This window comes from Python bivittatus, unplaced genomic scaffold (genome assembly GCF_059951505.1).
Source record: "Python bivittatus isolate LINGU-HERP-01145 unplaced genomic scaffold, Pbiv_v1 ctg000330_np1212, whole genome shotgun sequence".
NCBI lineage: Eukaryota > Metazoa > Chordata > Lepidosauria > Squamata > Pythonidae > Python > Python bivittatus.
This window is the reverse complement of record NW_028277058.1, coordinates 32,713,943-32,734,211: the sequence shown is the minus strand read 5'-3', so window position 1 is coordinate 32,734,211 and position 20,269 is coordinate 32,713,943. Positions and strand designations below refer to the sequence as shown.

Sequence of the window (20,269 nt, the reverse complement as noted above, 5' to 3'; positions counted from 1 at the left end):
AAAATTTTCTAGATGCTTCCAGCTACTAATTTCAGCTATGAGATTACATGGAACATGTTAAAGTAAAAGCAAGATCTGGAAGTGCAAGAAAAATCTCCCCAAACTGCCCCCAGATTGGTTGGTGCTGCAAAGTCGAATTTCAGATCACTGCAAATGAGCTGCTGAAAAGTTTAGTAGAGGAGCTGTCCACAGTAGAACTTTCCTTATACAGCAGGGATCTGCATGGAAGAGTTATTGTAAAGAAAACTTTTCTCCAAACTTATCTCCAAAACCTTTGTCTAAAGTATGCACAAGGAAACTTTGATAAGCCTGAAATGTTTTGGAATACTGAACTGTCTGGTTCCAATCACACAAGATACATTTGGAGAAAAAGGGGTGAAGTATTTGAAGAAAAGGGGCCAGCCATGAAGAACAGAGGTGGCACATTTATACTTTGGGGTTGGGTGGCACCAGTGGCATGAAGAATGGAGTCAACTATATACCAAGGTATCTAGAAGCTAATGTCCCACAGTCAGTAAAAAAATTGAAGCTGAAAAAAGGCCAGCTATTTTAACAAGACAATCCAAACTACCTCCAAATCAACCATGAAGTACTTACAGGAAAGAAAGCTAAAAGGTCTGGTATGGCCCTCACAGTCCTCAAAATTGAATATTATTGAAAATTTATGAGGAGATCTCAAGTGTACCAAACACACAAAGAGGCCTAAGAATATTTCTGAGCTAGAGGAATTGTGCAAGGAAGAGTGAGGAAAAATTTCCAAAAGCAAGAATAGAAAGACTCTTAGCTGGTTAGAGGAAATGTTGGGAAGCATTTATTTCTGCCAAAAGAGGAATCAACAAAGTACTGTCTGAAAAAGTATCCAAACATCTCCCATATTCAGTTTTCTTATTTTGAATCTGTAAACAGTTGCATGTATTTACTAAGTATGTATTCAGGAAGTATGCATGCAGGAAGATGTTTAATTTTGTAGCATGTAGAGGCTGTGTCAGCTTCTGTACACTTAGGGATTCACCAAAACCCCCCATTTGGCTAGGGAGTGCCTAAAGTTTTGCTTGCAACTGTAAGGAAGTTCCCTGGAGGACCTTGGACCAGTTGTTCTCTCTCTGGATTCTTGTGAGGCAAAACTAGAGACAGGAATGCTATGCATAGCATCCTGAGCTCCTGGAAGAAAGATGGGAGGTAAATCTAACAAGTGATAGTAATACAGCTGTCGGCAGAATTATCTGGGTTAAGAACATGAACATGGCAATACATTCGGCTGTTTCCAGTTGTCAAGGATGGAAATTTCTAGAACAGGTCCAAAAGAGTCTGAGAATTCTGCTGTCTTTATAGCATAATATTCTCCACAGCTTCTACATGTAAACCAGGGAAGGCTATCTATTACCTGCAATCATACAGTAGTGTTGTGCTGCAAGAAAAGGAAGTAACTAAAGGGCAGCTATTACAGTTCTTCCCTTATTCACCAGAGTAGCCATTATATGGATGTTTTTAGAAATGGGACAATAGCGTCTGAAATTATTTTAATTATTTGTGTATAATTTAGAGCTTCATTGAAACTGTTAAAATATGTAGAGGCTGGACTGTAATTTATTCAGTTATTAATGACATTCAATCCTAACAAGCACATCACCAGTGTATTTGTTTCTGTTTTTTACATCCTACTCTTCCAAGTCATGATATATTCAGTGGATATATCTTTCAAGTCATATATTTAATGGATATATTTCCATTAAAATAGAAAAATATGAAATAACAAAACAGAGCACAGCAGTTAAAACAGGAATGGTTTTAAAAATGCATTTCAGTTAAACATTAAGAACAGAATGAAAAGATGTTCATGGAAGTCAAATTGTTTTCAAATCTCATTTAAAGAGTAGTTGCGTGACACACTGAAACACAGACAATCAACAAATTTAGGCCGATCTCGGACATCCTAATTTAACAATAGGGCGTGCATTTGAAAAATAAAGGACTACAAATATGTGCTTCATTCTTGTGCTGGATTCAGATCTAATCTAATCCAGAATGTGATTGAAATGAATGGCACTTTCCCTACTTGTGTCCTGCCTTGTAATCATCATCAACTTATATTTGGGAAGAATAATGTAAGTAGTGGCAAAAGGGTTTGCTCATCTGCAGGCTGGCAAGCTATCTGGCAGCTGAGCCTAACATTTGAAATACTGAAATAATTCTTCTGTACGTGATTGAAATAATTATTCTTTATATAGAAATGAAAACAAGGATTCCAGCAGCAGGAAATCACACTCTGGACCAGTTTAGCATCAATTTGTGATGGAGTCAGCCTGGCAGACTTCCTGGTTCAATGAGTGGGCATGACAAATGTTTAGTTTTGGTATAACAAAACTGTGCCTCCTAAAGTATCTGGTAAATTGACTCCATGCAAAGCACCTCAATAAAAAGAATTCAGATTTTATTTCCTCTCCAAAAAGCAATGACACAATTTGTGAAATCTGGGCTACACCTTTATCATCCTATCCAACATCATTAGAAGGGTGGATTTAACCAGTAGGTAATTTTTTGTTTCCCAGATCCAGGATGAAAGCCAGTTTGGGGTAGTGGTTAAGGTACCAGGCTAGAAACTGGGAAACCATGAGTTGTAATCCTACCTTAGGGATGAGTAAGCTGGGTAATTTTGGGCCAGTCCCTTTCTCAGAGCCCTAGGAAGAAGAAGGGTCTAGTAAACAAAAAATTACCTACTGGTTAAATCCACCCTTCTAATGATATTGGGACAAATCACTTTTGAAGAACTTGCTGAAAAACTGCAGGGACTTGTCCATATGGTCACCAAGAATCAAGTCTGACTTGAAGGCATACATAAAATCCAGGACAGCAGAGATGGAACTTTTTGGGTGGGTAAAGCAAGTTAAGTCTCTCCAAAAAAATTGGCTTTCACTTACCTTCTGTCTTCTGCAATTGATTATCATGCTCCAATGAAGAAGAAACATGTAAAAGATCTCATGCAAGCAGGTAGGAAGTGCAGTAACTAGTTTAGGTAGGCTACCTGTATTTTATGTAGAATTCAGTGTATGTGAGATTGTAGCCTTCTGTATCTAGGGATTAGTAATAGGCCTAATAATTTCTCACTCAGACTTTCCTCATGTGCAAGACTGAACTGTTACACAGCTATTTTGTTATTGCTGGTTTTGGATGGGTAGATCCACAGTGTCTTTTTTTAAAAAAAAAAATCCCAGCACTGGGCTGAAGAGAGATTCTTGGCGAGGACTGGTCTAAATCCAACTTTGGTCGTGACAATGGCTAAAGCAGCATTTCATCATTTTTTTAAAAAAATCTGTCCAAGAGTTCTTTTTTTTTATTGAACACTTTTCAAATTAGCTATAAAATCCACATTATAGCCTCCATTTGAATGACTCACTGAGCATAAAATTAAAAGCATTTTAGTATAGTACACAGATGCAAGCTGGTTTAAACCGGTCAACGGCTTTGCCTACTAAAATGTATTTTGATATTTGTTACATATCTAATTGCTTCTGCATAACAAATTATAAAGAAATAGTCCTGACACATACATAATATACATAATACACCATGGGATGAAGTATCATCAATATGCAAATGATACCCAGTTATACATCTCCATCCTGGGTGACTTGAGTGATGTCATGACCACCCTTTTGTGGTGCCTGGAGGCTGTCGGGGTCTGAATGGGGTGCAACAGGCTTCAACTGAACCCTAGTAAGATGGAGTGGCTGTGGATTGAAGTCCCTCTACATATGAAGATTTACCATCTTTGGTTTTGGATGGGGTTGCGCTGACCCAGACAGGCCCTGCGCGTAATCTGGGGGTCCTCCTGGGCTCACAACTCCAGCTCAAGGAGCAGGTGGCAGTCATGACCAGGAGGGCCTTTGTCCAAATTCATGTGGTGCGCCAGTTATACCCTTTCCCAGATCAGGAGGTCCTCCGGTCAGTCACTCACACACTGGTCATCTCTCGTTTAGACTATTGCAATGAACTCTATATAGGGCTACCCTTGAAGAGTATCCAGAAGCTACAGCTGGTTCAAAATGTGGCTGCGCAGACAATCTTGGGTGCCTCAAGGATGGCACATATAACACCTTTGTTGCAGGAGCTGCATTAGGTCCCAGTTTGCTTCCAGGTCCAATTCAAGGTGTTGATTATTATCTCTAAAGCCCTACATGGCATGGGCCCAGGTTACCTGAGGGACCGTCTCACCACCATCACATTGACTTGTCCCACCCAGTCAGGCAAAGAAGGCATGTTACAGACCCTGTCAGCAAGAGAATGTCAGCTGGTGCGGTCCAGGAGGAGAGCCTTCTCTGCCGTTGCCCCTGCCATCTGGAGTATTCTCCACCCAGAGGTGTGGCCGGCCCCTACCCTCCTGGCTTTCCAGAAAGAACTGAAGACCTGGTTCTGCCAGCTTGTGTGGGGCAAGAAGAGTTTTAACCAACCCTGGGGGTGGCTGGCACCATGATGACACTCCCTCAGTCTAATAATTTCTAACTACCATAAATTCTTGGAAAATATTTATTATTTATTTAGGACTATTGTTGTGTTGTATTTTTAATTAATATTTATCTCTTCTGTAAACTGCCAGAGTCACTTTTTAATGAGATGGGCAGTGGCAAATTTGATATATAAATAAATGAAAAATAAAATAATCTCCATATACATGAAACATGCGCGTCAAAAAGGTATCATTGGAAAAGAGGATATTCTACATCTTTGCTTTCTTTCTGTGAGTGGTACAGTCCCATACCAATTTGCTCCTTGAATGGGGAGAATCATTAAGCCAGAATTTGTCAGAATCTTTGCTTTATTATTTATGAAGAAGCATACCCCAGCATATTGCCCAACTGTTCCTATGCAGCAAGAAGAGGCTTGCTGATATATCACCAAGGTGAAGAGAAGAGCGTCTTACAGACTTATATTTGCTGATAGTTTAAAAATAAAGGATTGTCTCTTGCCACAACCTCATGCAACTCTAAACTCTGGATTCAAAAGGCTCGTTGGAATGCCATCTTAGTGAGCTGATAGCATTTTAGGCTTCACTGCGTGTTAATAGCCATGAAAGAGGCACAACTGTTGTATGTGGAGCTAGCTACCTTGACTTCTCCCAAATGGCCGTGCAAGGTATTTGGATGTATATGGGATAGCTATGATGAGAAGCAGGGTATGAAAGTTTCCAATTCATGCTTAATAGCCATGTAGGAAAAGAAGGATGTAATTGCTAGGCTGGGGAGTATTACATTTAAATTATCCCTTTACTTACTTCAGAGTAATACATGAATACATGAAGTGGAAAAACAGTATTAAATCTGAAGTGAGGAAGACTGAAGAGTGCACATATGGCCAGTATGAAAAAAAGGAGGTACAACATGACAGGAAACTGAAATGGGGCAGAAAGGACCAGATTTGTTCCTTCAACAGTGCCCTATGGTTAATCAGATCCAAATCCCTTTTTTTGGAATTTTAGAAAATACTGCTTTGCAAAGTGTGATATGATGCAAACAATCATGAAATCAACAGGTCATCAGTGCAAATTGTCTTGAAACCAGAACAGCATTCACTGAGGAAATTGCCAGCATGAGGTCGGGCTCATTAGTAAACCAAAATGGCCTTCACCGAAGAGAATGATCAAAAGCCTTTCCCAATGCATATCAGATTACTGATACTTTCCTTTGGGTACAGTTTAAACATAAGGTACAACATTATATGAATTTACATATTTATCTGGATAAAGTATGCATTGTGTGTGGCTATTCATGTATATTGGCTTGCATGAAAGCAAATAAGAAATAACAACTTTTATTTTATAAATGCTTTTGGCAACTCAAATTTAATCCAGAAGCCTATTGTAGTCATTAAATAACCCGCATTAACCAGCAAACGGTCCTCCAGAGGTTTTAGACTTAACAACTCTGATGATTAAAAAGTAAGGGGGCACCAAAAATCTGAAGCGTGCAAATTAAGGAGTTTGATCAACTGCATTTGGTCAGTTCAGCTGAGATAAAGCTTGAGGCTGTATTTACTGAAACCTAAGCCTCATTCATTTTCTCAAGAATTACACTCAGATTTCCTGGGCAACAGTTTTCCATAGTAGAAAGGAAAACAAATTCTTTCCCATGACCACACCTGCGCTTCCCACTCCCTAAATAGACAATTATTTGAAATGGTGCTGTAAAGAAACCAACACTCAGGATGGTGCCGATCTTGGGGGATATCACAGAACTGCTTACAGGATCTTGGTCTTTTGCTCAGCCACAGCTCATGAAACCCACAGAAAGGAAGATGATTTTTCAGTGGCTTAGGAAACCATTTTTTCCTCCTGGTGCAGATTTAAACCTTTGTGTTAATACTGATATCAGAGTTCCTTTCAACATCAGCTTTGATGCTCTTCTCCTGTTCCTTTGCACTGTGAGTAGCCAACTGCTTGGGGCACGTTGGAAGGTACTTAAACCAGTTAGCAACACAGAACTTGGAACCTATTCCAAATGGAAGATCATAGATGTGCAGGGTATTCACAGTACCATCAGAGTCTGTATTATAATCTTTCCTCCAGGCCAGAATTCCTCGTTCTTCTTTGCTTCCTACAGAAGGGAAATAAGATGGTGAGTAGCAAGGGCCCCTCAACTAAGCTATATTATGGTTAGAAAGCTATTTGGTGTTACTGGTAAATACAATGCTTCCAGTATCACAGAAAGAACACATGATTTTAGAAAAACCCACACGAAAGATCAGGGGATGTAAACAGAAAACTAGACCTACCCATCCCAGTTCTATGGAGAAGGAATTTTCTTCTCTCTCTCTCTCTCCTCAGTACAATAGCTTCTGCTCTCCACTATTCAGCTAATTTAGGGTACACACAGTATTGCATTGGGAAAAGAAAAACTTGCACCACTTTTCTCCAACACAATAGACTGTCTGGCACTCCTTCAACCAGCTGACCAGCTGGTTGCTGGTTAGCACATGCTATCATGGTTGGGAAGGGAGCTTCTTCTGTGCAAAAGCATCTGATTAGGTGGCTTCCTGTATATGTGGGCAGTGGCAGCGACACCGCATCATCTAAAAGCTGCAAGCCATGTACAAGCCTACCTGTCCTTCAGGATGAGAAGGTTACAATAAATTCTTCCCATAAGGCACTTGATCAGTGATAACTAAGATCAGTGTTAGAGAGCCAGTTTGGTGTAGTGGTTAAGGCCCCAGGCTAGAAAGCAGGAGACTGTGAGTTCTAGTCCCACCTTAGGTGTGAAAGCTGGCTGGGTGACTTTGGGCCAGTCACTCTCTCTCAGCCCAACTCACCTCACAGGGTTGTTGTTGTTGTGGGGAAAATAGGAGGAGGAAGGAGTATTAGGTATGTTCGCCGCCTTGAGTTATTTATAAAAATAATAAAGGCGGGATAAAAAAAATCTAAATAAATAAATAAATAACAATATTATAAGTGACAGAAATATGTTCCTCATATTCTTTCTTTTTGAAATATGTAACATGAGGCATACACACAAAGAAATCCACAAGACCAGTTCTAAATAGAAATCTCTTTGATCCCAATCAACAGTAGCAACACCCCTCCTTTCCTCAGGTAATAAGGGCTCTTATTGTAGTGCATCACTGAGGGCTGTGTGCATCTTACTCTAGATGTGTGGGTATTGCTGTTTTGTGAGTGACTACTAGGCAACTAGGGTAATACTTAAATGGCTCCACCAAATGGGCAAGGCTAAATCATATGACCCTTTCCCACGGAACTGGCATGAATGTTCCTATAGCGTTGACTCTGTGGTCAGGATCTATGCGTGAATGGATCTGCATCATTTACATTGTCCCATCCACTCCAGAACCATCAATGGAATAATGAGCTCTGGCACAGCCAGGGTAGCATCTCAGGCTCATCTTCAGGGGCAGCAATTAGAAAAGTATACATGGTTTTCTATTTTTATGTCACATGGTACCAAACTTCTTTTGGAAAATGGTTTGCACAGAGTCCCTGGTAATAGGATTGAGCCTGGTTCCAGAACTAAGCATTTAAGACAAAAAACATTAAATTCAGCATAATTTCTGTTTGATTTTACTTACAATTAAATAAGAGTTTAATTAAACCAAGGTATGTTTTAAAATGAGTGGCCGTACAAATCTTTTAAATAAAAATGGAAAACTTTAAAAAAATTGGTGGGGTGATCACTGCTTACTTTTTCATTACTTCTCCCCACAGCCATTTAAACATTATAAATTGGTGGCAACTTTTACACGGGCTCTGGGAGTATCACTGAAGGCTCTCAGGGATCGCTAAGTAGTCCTGGAGTAAGACGTTTTCCCTTATGGTGTACTAGGAATACAATCCAGTCAAATTCTGAAAAGGCAAGTGTAACTCTTACTCATGCTGCTGCATTACGACCATGAATGCTATCATAAATTCAAGGAAGATGAACCATGATCAATAATTACCTGGAATAGTGTTATCAAATAAAAAGCCCAGGAATCCGCCCACAAACATGCCAGTTGTTAGCAGCACCTGGATCACTTGATCTAGCGGTTCAATTCCTAGAAATAGAACCCATTTGTCCAATGAGCATCAGAACAAATCATAAACTCCTAATCCTCTCCTGAGGGAAGAAATGTGAGCCATCTGAAGTGTTCTTTTTTTCTTTTAATAATCAGTACACGGCATTTACTTTACACTAAAAAAAATTATGGTTCATGTGGAATGTCGCATTGTGCTTCAGTGTTTTACACAGAGACCCTGGCATGAGTACTACCCAAATTATTGCATAAATTATTTACGTACCCCTATCATAAACAAACAAGGAACATAATAGTGTAGGATTCGGTCTGGTATTTCACATCAATGGCTTCAGCATCAGGAATTGAACATTTTGTGAAGGACTCAATTTTCAATACTCCAGTTCCTTAATTGGCCCTCACCCAGCAACTGGTAATATGATTGCTGTGCTTCGGTCAGTTGAAGTTGCTGCTTCAATCCTTCAGCAGATCCTTTTTATGTTAATGATCTACTAGATTTAAGTATCAGGAAGTCATCCAAGTCTGAGCAATGCTTTAGAATGATGTATCAGCCTGTACAAAATGTGTGCAATAATCTAATTATAGCAATGGTACTCAATAAATTGCCCAAAATGTTGTCATGAAGGTTCAATTGAAGCTGTAGTTTTGCTACTTGAATCCACTGGAGCCAAATTTCAGATCAGATGCACACTGGCAGCTCAAATACCGATTTGCATATATATATATATATATATATATATATATATATATATATATATATGTTCTCAAAGACAGTTAGATAAAAGCACCCTATTTATACAGTCAAGAGAGTGAATAAATCAGAGCTGGGAAACCTTAACTATGCTAGATGCTGATGGTATCACTTAATATCCCTCATATTTGGCCATGTTAGCTGGGAGTTACAGATTAGCAATAGCCTCCCTCGCCTCTGAACTAAATCACAGCATTTGCAGTCATGTTCTTCTCCTTACATGAGCCACGTGCCACAATATTTTTCCATGCACAAAATATCTATTACAACAAATACCTTCCAGACCATGATAGAGTATATAACCCACAGTGTAAAATACTAATATATGGCAATTCTGCCCTTTTTTGTTGTTGTTGTTATACTTTTAATTATTGCTCTGACTTAAACCTTACTTCAGATGAAAGATGACACTTAATCAAAGCTGTAATCTCCTTATGTACCTGTTTTTAGTTTTTCTGTATTATTCTCCACCCAGTATGGCACGGTCAAACCCGCAAATATAGAAAATCCAAAGATGAATATGTTTCTTGAAGAGTTCATGTCTGCATACTGACAAAGCAGAATAATTGAAACAAAACATATTCATTTATGCCTATTATTGTATATGTAAACCAGTTAGTATTACTATATCATACTATGTACTCTGAGCCTCACCTAGCCAAACTTTGATTCTCCAAGTATTAACAGGGTTGGCATTGATTAATACTAGAAAGGGGAACCTCCTGGGAATTCCCAGGCTGTTGGCTGGATTGGGAAGTTTATTTTATTTATTTATATTTCAAATTTAGAAGTTGTGAAAAGTCTCCTTGAAGAAGATGGTAGCAAATCTCTTCCACAATGCTGCCAAGAAAATTGCATGGATGCTGTTTCCCAGAGTCTAATTCAATTCAAGGACACCTTTGCTTACTTTTACATACTCAGAGCACAGCAAGACAAGTTCCTGAGCCCAAGAACATACAATCTAAAATTCAGCACTGGGGAAACAAGAGCTAGGAGAGGTAGAAGTAAAGAGGAGAAGGAACATATGCTTAGTAAAGCATATATTATAAATGAAGTATATATTGTAAATATATAGTAAAGCATCTATTGAAAATAAAGTAAATAAACTGGGTTATAATAGGACATGGGAATTTGGTAGCTAGAATAAAGGTTTCATGGGAAAAGACTGAAGAAGAAAGGTGGTTGGCAGTAGTCCTAACTTATAGGATAGTAAAAGAGAAGGGTTAGTGTTTTTTTCAGGAGAGAAGATAGGCAGGAAGGAAGGTAAGAGTGAGTAGCTGTGGAGAAGAACCAATTCTCATAACCTTTCTAAGATAGCCGAGGGAACAAAATACCCAAGGCCAAATGAATGTGAAAACCTAAAGGAATCAGATTGTATTTATATTAAATGGAATCAAATTCTTATATGTGGGTAGATTCTCAATACAAGATTGCTTAGAAGTCAATATGGCTAGAATGGGCTCAAGTGGTCTTATAAAAGGACATAAAAACATAGCAAAACAATCAAATGAGCATATTAAGAAATTGAATATTAGTTGTGATAATCCATACATTTGGCACAAGGAAATACCAAGGGATTGCTTTGTAATTCCTCCTACAAAGAAATTTCCTAAGCCACATGGTTCTGTCTCATCCTTAAAAAAATCAATTTACCTGTAAATTGGAAACCCCCACAGCCGCGATGATACCAAACATCACAAGAAACATTCCTCCAATGATGGGTGTTGGAATGCTGGCAAACACAGCCCCAATCTTGCCAAACATGCCAGTCAAAAGCAGAACAAAGCCACCGGCCACAATGACCATTCTACTACCTACCTGTGTGGAGAGGGAGAGAAAGTAATTACAAGCAACAAAAAGAGGAGAAAGCTAACCAATGCCTGACAATTGGCAACTCTGACAGGTTTAGAAGTAACATTTCAAGATTCTTTAGCTGAGTCAAATGTCTTTTATCTGACATATTAAGTATGCCACAGGATTTCCATCTGACAAGTATCAAGTCAAAGGCGTCGCCTTATAGTCATTTTGAATACTTATTGTAAAATATATTAAATAATGCTATTTTTGTAAAAGAGAAAACAATAATATACTTCTAAAATATAATACAGTATAATGGGTCATATTATCATACAGTTATTCTTGATATGTAAGTATATTTTACGATTAGGGATACTAAAATGTTATTGTGATTTATTAAAAATGGAAAGTAAATCCTTTGAATGCCGATATCTATTTAAAGCTCCAGCTTGTTCAGAGAATGTCTAAATCCATCCACCCAGTGTATGGTTATTGTTTTTAAAATCTGGAAGCTTAACAAACTCTGTGGTGTGCTTCAAATACAGGAGAGTAGAAGGGCATGGCTGCCTCCCTTTTCAGACCACCACCCTGAACTCTGAGCTGTTGTTTTTAGAAGGCTAAAGAATCACCCACATTCAGTTAAAATTGTGCCAAACCAGTGCAGTTGGTTTCTTAATTTTATTAAGGATTCCCCACTCTTTTTTTCCTTACCTTGACCTTCCTTGCAGTGTGCAAACCCAGAGCAATATTAGAAAATTTAAACCACGGTCTCAGATCAGATATCCAAAAGTGTCAATGCCCCATAACAAAAGAATATGCATCCTAAAAAATGCCCCCGAATTATCTCCAAAACAGAAGATGCACAGGCTTTTCTTCAAGTATTCTTAGCTACGCATGGCCACTTTTGGTTCTGATCCTCCAAAATCAGACTTACCCGAGTGATCCCCAAAGCGCCAACATTTTCACTGTAAGAAGTAGTACCATTTCCTGTTCCCCAGGCTCCAGCCAGAAGGCAGCCGATCCCTTCTATTGCAATGCCACGATTGACTGCATGCTCGGGAGGAGGCGGAGCACCAGACAAACGAGCACAGGCATAGTAATCTCCCACCGACTCCACCATGGAGGAGAACACTCCCGCCATGATGCCAAATACACCAGCCAAACTAATTGTGGGCACTCCCCACTGACCTGAAGAGAACAAACATACATGCTAAAACTGAAGACCTGAAACTCATAAATTCACCTGCAATTTTTTATTTGAAGTATTCAACAGAGATAAAAGTATGTACTCTAAATAATTCCTTGCAAGAATCTTACATAATTTCATAATAGTAGCCTAGTCTCCTGTATGTTGTCGCATTTAGATAAAAAATAAGAGATTGTTCCAACAGTTTATTTAATTTGACGGGGGGGGGGACTCTATACATCATTACAATCATAGTTTTAAAAGTCCAAAGCAAACAGAAATCCAAATGGGAAGCAACAAGACACAAGAAAAGTGGGGGAGCCCCTTTGTTTTTTATGTTGCTTTTACTCTGGGATTTTTCATTATTGAATAGGAAGCTTGCTTACGTAGTACTGATCAAAAATTATTCCCAAGAATTTCCCAAGAACTCGGATATTTAAAAAGGCCAAAGAGCTCGGACATAAATGATGAAGGGATTCGATATAAATGGGGTGCTACTTGTGTTTTCCAGGTCTAACCAGCCACAACATAAACACATTTTTATGTAGAAGAAACTGAAATTTTCTTCCATTTTGTTTTGTCATTCCAAATAGGAAAGAGCATCGGCATGAGAATACCTGGGTAAGGAAATCGAAACCAGGGTGCCTTGGTCAGGACATCACCTTTGTTGTCAGTCCGAGCTAAATAACCATAAGTCCCCGCATCCGAAGGGAAGACATTGGTAATGGTGAGTATGAAACAAAATAGCCACGTAATTATGAGAGCAAACAGCACCTAGGCAGTCACAGATGACAAGGAATCTTTGTTAGTGAGTAGACCCAGACCTCAAAGCAGGAAGTTCTATATAATTGTAACAAGTGTTGTTCTCATTTATTTATATTCCTTATTCATTTATTCCTTGCAGTTATGCTGAATTTACAGTAGAGCCATTAGGATTACTGAATAATATGGCTATGGCTTTATTTTTATTGTAGTCAATGACCAGTACATAATAAAACTTAATAACATAAGACAGGTTACATATATATGAGTAAAAGCTAGTCATAAAATTAACTGAGCATATTGATCAAGTGGTTATGCATTTTACATATAATATGACAAAAATGTAGCTACACTCAAAGTAACAGCATCACATGTGTCTGAAAGTAACAATTGTATATAGAAGTGGTCGGAATGACTGGGGAATTTCTTTAAGTATGGGGCTATTAACTCAAAATGTGTATCAACATAAAATGAGAAAGATAATAAAGCATGTTTTATACTTTCAATTGGCCCTCTGCCACATGCAAAACCTTAATCTAAATGGGATGCCCTCCTTGTATCTCCTCTCTTAGGGAGAGGGAGGGCATTAAATTGTGCCAAGGAGAATGCTGTCTTATATTTAGAGATTATAATTTGGTTTATGTATTGGCAGGTCTAAGAAGGATAAAGGAGCTAGTTGGGAATATGTCCTTAGGAAGAAATGCCAAATCTAGTTGAGTATCAATATCTATAACCTGTTGCCTCAAAGCTGCTATTATATAAAGGTTTTTTTCCAGAATAATTCCGTGTTTCTCTTTTTGTAAGACATCCAAAACCTCGGCTATGGTTTTATACTTTGCATTATCATATGAGCTTGGTAAGATCAACATAACCAAAACCACAAACTGATTCTAACTGCTGGGCGAAAGCTTCTCCCATCAAGACTCTTTCCTTTACTCTCTAGAGCTGGGCATCTTCAAAAACAGATTTTAGAAGTGCTTTAGAACTGCTGCGACCGCAACTCCTTCCTGCCATTCCTTAAAAAACACGTCTATTTTCTGCATAGTCCTGAGAAAAGATGCTACCTAAGTCACATTAAAGATGCACTACTCATCATTTAATTCATTATAACTGTAGCACATGTCTTCAGGCTCACACAAAATCCTGAAAAAAAGTAAAGTGTCTTTTAATAAATAGCAGGGAAGCCCAAATCACTTCTTCTGAATAATTCTAAAGTGTGCTTAGCTATGTTATTCTCATAGTAGTGTTAGCAGTCTTTATACTTATTCTGGCTTTATACTTATAAGTACAGAATACTTATACTTATACATATTCTGTTCTGTAACTACAAGTTTTTGCACTTCAAATCCAATATACATAACATTTAAAATAGCAACATTTCAAGCTAAATAATTCAGAATGTTTAAAAATAGGTTCTATTCTAAATAGTTGTTGCAGTAAAACAAATGACAAATACAGAGAAACTCCAAAACTGAGTCACTGACTCTCAAATTATCTGACTTGTCTGCCCATAATGTACTCTCATTTCAAATTAACTGGAACATTAACTTAGTCCTTTAGCCCAATTGTTCAGCCTACCCCAAGACGTAAAAATGGCCAAGATCTGCTACCCTCCAAACATCAACTGCATACTCAGAAGCCAACAGGACTGACAGGTGAAAGCAGTGGTGATAGGAGAGTGAGTTCCAACACACCAGAGTGCAGCAGGCTATCTGATGAGCTGCTGGGCAGACTGAAAATAGAGCTGCTTATGCCCTACAAACAAATTCTTGCTTCCATTCCTCCTAGACATGTCTTATTCTATCTAATGGTAGGGCCAGTCCTGCTACTAATGAGTAAAAAAAACCACTGGAACATCTCAGTTACATGGGGAAACATCTGAGAAAGTCTGACTTAAAATTTCTAGTTTCTATACTTCAACTTTCAAGATCCAGAGTAAATTGTAGCACTGTCCAAACAAAATAAATCCATTAGCTCACTTAAGACCTGGCAGGTTAGTACAGCATGAAGCATTTCATTCTCTCTTTCTCTCTCTCCTCCCCTATCTCCCCACCTCTCCATCTATCTATACACCGCCTCAATCACTGACATGACCTTGGGAGGCTGAATTTGTGAACCACAAACTTACTTAGCTCATTGTATTGTTTCCAGCAGAAGTTAGTGATAATTCTTGGGGGTCTCTTTTAAATTATTCTGCTTTTTGTGTGTATGTACTTAGTTACTCAAAAATCATTACAGTTACTCACTGGAAAGATCTGAAAGAGGTAGATCTTGGAGAAATGGCATTTTTTGCTTTTCTGGTAAGTCGGTAATGGAACAGGCACATTTTTCAGATACTGAGAGAATAAAACTATGAAGAAAATTGTTCTAAAGCAGTAAAGAAGAAAAAGAAAGATTTACATTTATGATATTCTGATTCAGAAATTAATGTAACACCTTTACAGTTATAAATTTAAATACTGATGTTTGCAAATACTAACACACCACATACTTAGTTTGAAGGACAGAATACTACATCTCCATTTTCAACATTCTTTTTCTTTACTGTGTTGCAAAGGATCCATTTAGTTTAATAATATTCTAAATGCCCTTAATTTATTTGGAAATGTTTAATAAATTCTTAAGACTGGATTTTTGTATTTTGGGAGCCATGGTCTTCTGTTAATTTGTTGCTGATGTTGTTACACTACTTTTATATTCTACCATTCCTCTGGGAGCTCAAGGCAAAGTTCATGTGAATCCCTCAATATGCCCCACCCCCACCCCTCAATCATCTCTGCAAAACAGCGAGAAAGCGACTATCCCAAAATCATTCAGTGAGCACCACAGTCAAATGGAGACTTGAACTGTGTTTCCCTAATCCAAGTCTAACGCCTTAACCACCATACTGCACTAGGGATAAGTGTCAGTAAACTCACTGGTTTTGTCCTGTGTTAAGATGCAAAGCAGATGTTGTGCTATGTAGCTGCTAATGTGTTACTGTGCTTATCTGTTTTAATCACGAACTGCTTCTATGTGTCTTGCAAAAGAAAAAGAAAAGGCAGCATCCAATGATTTTTATTATGTGAAAAACAATGAAAAACTAATATTAAGGGTCTGTGAGGAGAATAACAAGTTACTTCATATTTTACGAATATTGAGGTTTTATGGATAAAGATAAAAAGTGTCCTCACATATACACCCTGGGGCATACATTAAGAATATGGATACTGATTCAGAGACATCAAGAATGTGCAGGTGAGGAACTAGCAACATAAATGGAGAATGCCACATTTTGTGTAGCAAAGTTACTTAATTTCCAGGTGAAATTTCAAAAAATATGCATTCAATCCATTTACATTCATTTTTACATTACATTTACATTCATATAAGTATTCGCTACATTATATATTGACTAGGCACTTTTTACAAAATAAACTGTCTGCATGATTGATTTGTGCATATTTTCCAACATTACTTGGAAACTATGGACATTCTTCATTTAATTCATGTTTCTCACAATATGCACATTTGTTTAGCACACCACATGTGTAAACATGTAAGGGCTAAGAAGTTTCTGTTCTAATTAATCCATAAAGACAATAAAAAACCATTATATTCTCAGTTTGCATTACAGTGTTTTGGTCATTAAAAGGACACGAAACTTACATGGCTGCTATACCCCAGTGTTCTCCGGCATCTTTCCCTGCTGAGCTAAAGAGAGGCAGTGCCACCAAGGTTATGGTTGGAGCAATAGTCAGAGGGCCAATGAACCGCATCAGAAATCCAATGAGACCCGAAAAGCCAATAAAAATTTGGAAGCAGGAAGCTACCATAATTGCTCCCTGCACCTGAAACAACAAAGACTGTAAATGTATTTGATTCTAATTGGAAATCCTTGAATTTAAGTTCCAAGTGGTGATGTATGATTGGCAGCAGTTGGTAGTCGATCAGGAGATGGTTAATGGAATTGGATATCATCTTAATCCTAACAAAGCTGCCATGTATTTAATATTTAGTAGGAAGACTGATTAGTTGCTTTTATTAGTTTGTCTTCTAAATGGCTAAGAAATACCTGGAAGGGAAACATCATTTTTCTGATGACGTTCCTGATTTGGAAGAGATTAAGGTAAAAAACAGGAAGCAGCAAAGTGCAAGCGGTGGGAATGAGTGAACTGATATTGGGTATTCCTGCACCTGATACCTCCTTTGTTCATGATCCAGAGATATTTCTGCAGGACCATGAAAGGTCCTCTTAATCTTAAGAGCAGAACAATCATCATTCACTTCTATTTGACAGGCTGCTGTTCTGGAGGACATTGAGCTACTATTCTCAACGGTACTGAGGAAAGCTGTAACAGTTAATTCATCCTGAAAAAAAATAACATCTTTACTCCCTGTAACTGATCAAAAACTATTTGAAAGGCAAAGTGACATCGCTCTCCTACTGCCATATCTTTTGAAGAAAGAGAAGTTACACAAATTTGTCAGGTGCGTCACAAAAACAAAACATTTCCACTAAATACATACATATACAGTATACAAGCATCCTCAGTGGATTACCTCTCTCATTCGAACCTGCCATAGCTCAATGAAATCTGGGGAAGTAGGATCCACCATGCTGGCATTATTGGTCCAAGCAGGGCACTTCCAGGAGGGTAGACTGAGCATGGCCAGTGAAGGAGTTAAAAATGAAAAGGTTCCTCCTTGTAGAATAGGTAGCCTGTAATGAGGAGAAAGATGAGAAATGGAGCAATGCATACAAAATACATCATATACCTGTATATACACTAGATGGCATTGCAATGTACTCACACAATTTAGTACTATTCTATTTCCCAAAGGCTTTCCAGAACAACGTTTTGACAGTCTTCTGGAAGATCATAAGCAAATGGATTGCTCTTACCACCAACAACAAACTGTTCCAGAGAAGGGCGTTCCTATAGATTACTGTTTCTGTTCTCCCTTCCATCAAACAACTCAATAGAAGGGGACCTTCAATCAACACTCTGCATGCAGCAGGTGGTTATAATCAATTTAGATTTTAAAAAGGCAGTTTTGAAGATACAGTGGGACCTCGGTTTACGAACTTAATTCGTTCCGTGATTCTGGTCGCGACTCGAATTGGTCCCAGCCCGAAGCAAATTTTCCCATAAGGTTCAATGTAATTACCGTTAATCTGTTCTGGCGTGGAGGACAGGGAAGCGGCTATTGCTTGGAGGGAGAGTCCCCCTCCCTACGATCACGTGTCAGGGGTGGAAAATGGCCACGGACCACGTATCAGGGGTGGAAAAATGGCCGCGGACCACGTGTCAGGGGCAGAAAAATGGCTGCGGACCATGTGTCAGGGGCGGAAAATGGCCGCGGACCGTGTCACGGGAGGGAAAATGGCCCCATATCCTGTTCGTACCCCGAGGCGGAGTTCGCAAACCGAAGCAAAATTTTGCAGCCGGAGCTGGTCATAACCCGAAAAGTTCGTTAACAGAAGCGTTTGTAACCCGAGGTTCCACTGTACCAGGCCCCAAGCCATATAAAGGTTTATAGGTAATAACCAGGAGCTTGAAATGCACCCAGAAAGAGACAGGTTGCCAATGCAGTTCCCACATTATTGGTGTTATGTGACAATGCTGTGTCTCTCCCTTTATTACTAAGTTTATTTATTTGTTACGTCACCTTATACATCACTCCATTTCCTAAGCCTCTGAGGGGCACCCATTAACTGCCCTCGCCATCACATTCTGCACCAGCTGAAGCTTCCAAAGTTTTAAAGATTTTTCTTTAAAAATGGCTGGCAGTTGAAGAGTTAAATATTTCCTTCCTTCTCTGAAGCACAAGATCTATTTCTTATCGCAGGTTGCAAAAATATGTCCTTGCAAGCCTTGATTAAATAATGTGGCTAAAGTACAGTATATTATGTAACTTGATCTGAGTCAAGCTGAAATCAAACTTTAAATTAGCTCCACAACACAAACTGCCATTTTTTACCCCCTTCCTGCAAGTCTCTTGATCTTAAAGTTTTTCGAGTGTTCTGCAGAGATAAGGACATCATTGGAATGTGCAGGTGCATTCAAGTAATCCCCGTTCTTTATGCCCCTGGAGACACATTGTGCTATCATACAGTTATAAGAAGACACCACGGATCTCACACAGAGGCCATTTTAGGGCCTTAGATAATTAAACTGGAATGTTTCATCACAAAAATGTCCAGCAGTGCCACACTGAATAGGTTCACAAAGCACAGCGATCTGAAGTCTGTAATGTAGTTTCACTGATACCTGCAATATATCCAGTACTCGGGATGTTGCATAGAGACCACAGCAAAGGGCCCCTAAACCCTACATGCAAGCAAACCTTTTTACATACCAGACCTACATACTGAGAATAAATGCATGCCCAAGCAGATTCGTCTAAATGCTCCTTTATCCCACATTGCATTTTTATACTCTTGCTTTTTTGCTTCTCCAGCAATCAAATATATCGACATCAATCCAATTTATCAACATGGTTAAGAGAGGTTATGTATTTAAACATACTTAAATACATAACCTCTCTTAACCATGTTGATATATTTCTGCTTCATAGTTTCAGCATTTAAAGGGCTTGTTAATATCTGACTTCCCACTAAGAGAGCGAACTAAACCTTGACATAGTATATGAAAGAGTGTTACTGCTCTGAATGTACTTAAGACTTTGAACAAGGAAGTTTTTATTTTGTAAACCAGGACTCAGTCATTCTATTTTAAGAAATGCATTGCAGCACAAGGCATTTAATAGAATCCTTCCAACTCACTGAAAACTAAAGAAGTAAGTCATAGGAATTTCAGAATACATCTGAGGCATTCATTGACGTGTTCTGGGTGTGGAGGAAATGGGATTCCTGAAAAGGTTACTATTTTCATCTGTTACCTTTTGCTGACCTGCAGGATGTTGCTATTTTCTCAGCAGATTTAGAGAACTGTAGAGCAAAATAATCTTAGCAAAAAGGAATTTCCTCTGTTCTTTAGAAGTTTGTCATGGCTTCATAATCAGCTGTAGTCCAGCTGAACTTGCATTATGGCATTAAAAATCCACAGCTTGGACTTTTACTGATTATTGAAAAGAATCCCAATAAGCATTTTATTGATTACCAACCAAGATGAAGTGACTTATACTTTACAACTGAACTTTGAAGGAAATATTAGCTCACCCAACAGTATTGTTTCTTGTATGCTTAATTCCCCTTCCAAGGTTCCTACTTGGCCTTCCAGTTTTCCAATGTCTAGGTCACTTACTTGACCAAC

General features: G+C 38.6%; 1 protein-coding gene across 5 annotated transcripts in view; it reads right to left on the bottom strand.

Moving 5' to 3' along the window:
- Positions 1–68: 68 nt before the first annotated feature.
- The window catches only part of LOC103050573 (solute carrier family 23 member 1-like), a 46,874-nt gene continuing 26,673 nt past the window's right edge, over positions 69–20,269 (bottom strand). For all 5 annotated transcript variants that reach the window (XM_088141926.1, XM_007434304.4, XM_025170564.2 and 2 more), the window contains 9 exons: positions 17,553–17,712; positions 16,659–16,840; positions 15,257–15,377; positions 12,866–13,022; positions 11,997–12,250; positions 10,919–11,083; positions 9,706–9,814; positions 8,440–8,535; positions 69–6,587 (listed from right to left, as the gene is read on the bottom strand). In XM_088141926.1, the coding sequence (XP_087998052.1) occupies positions 6,337–6,587; positions 8,440–8,535; positions 9,706–9,814; positions 10,919–11,083; positions 11,997–12,250; positions 12,866–13,022; positions 15,257–15,377; positions 16,659–16,840; positions 17,553–17,712 (1,495 nt within the window). In that variant the 3' untranslated portion in view covers positions 69–6,336. The remainder of the gene's footprint in view (positions 6,588–8,439; positions 8,536–9,705; positions 9,815–10,918; positions 11,084–11,996; positions 12,251–12,865; positions 13,023–15,256; positions 15,378–16,658; positions 16,841–17,552; positions 17,713–20,269) is intronic.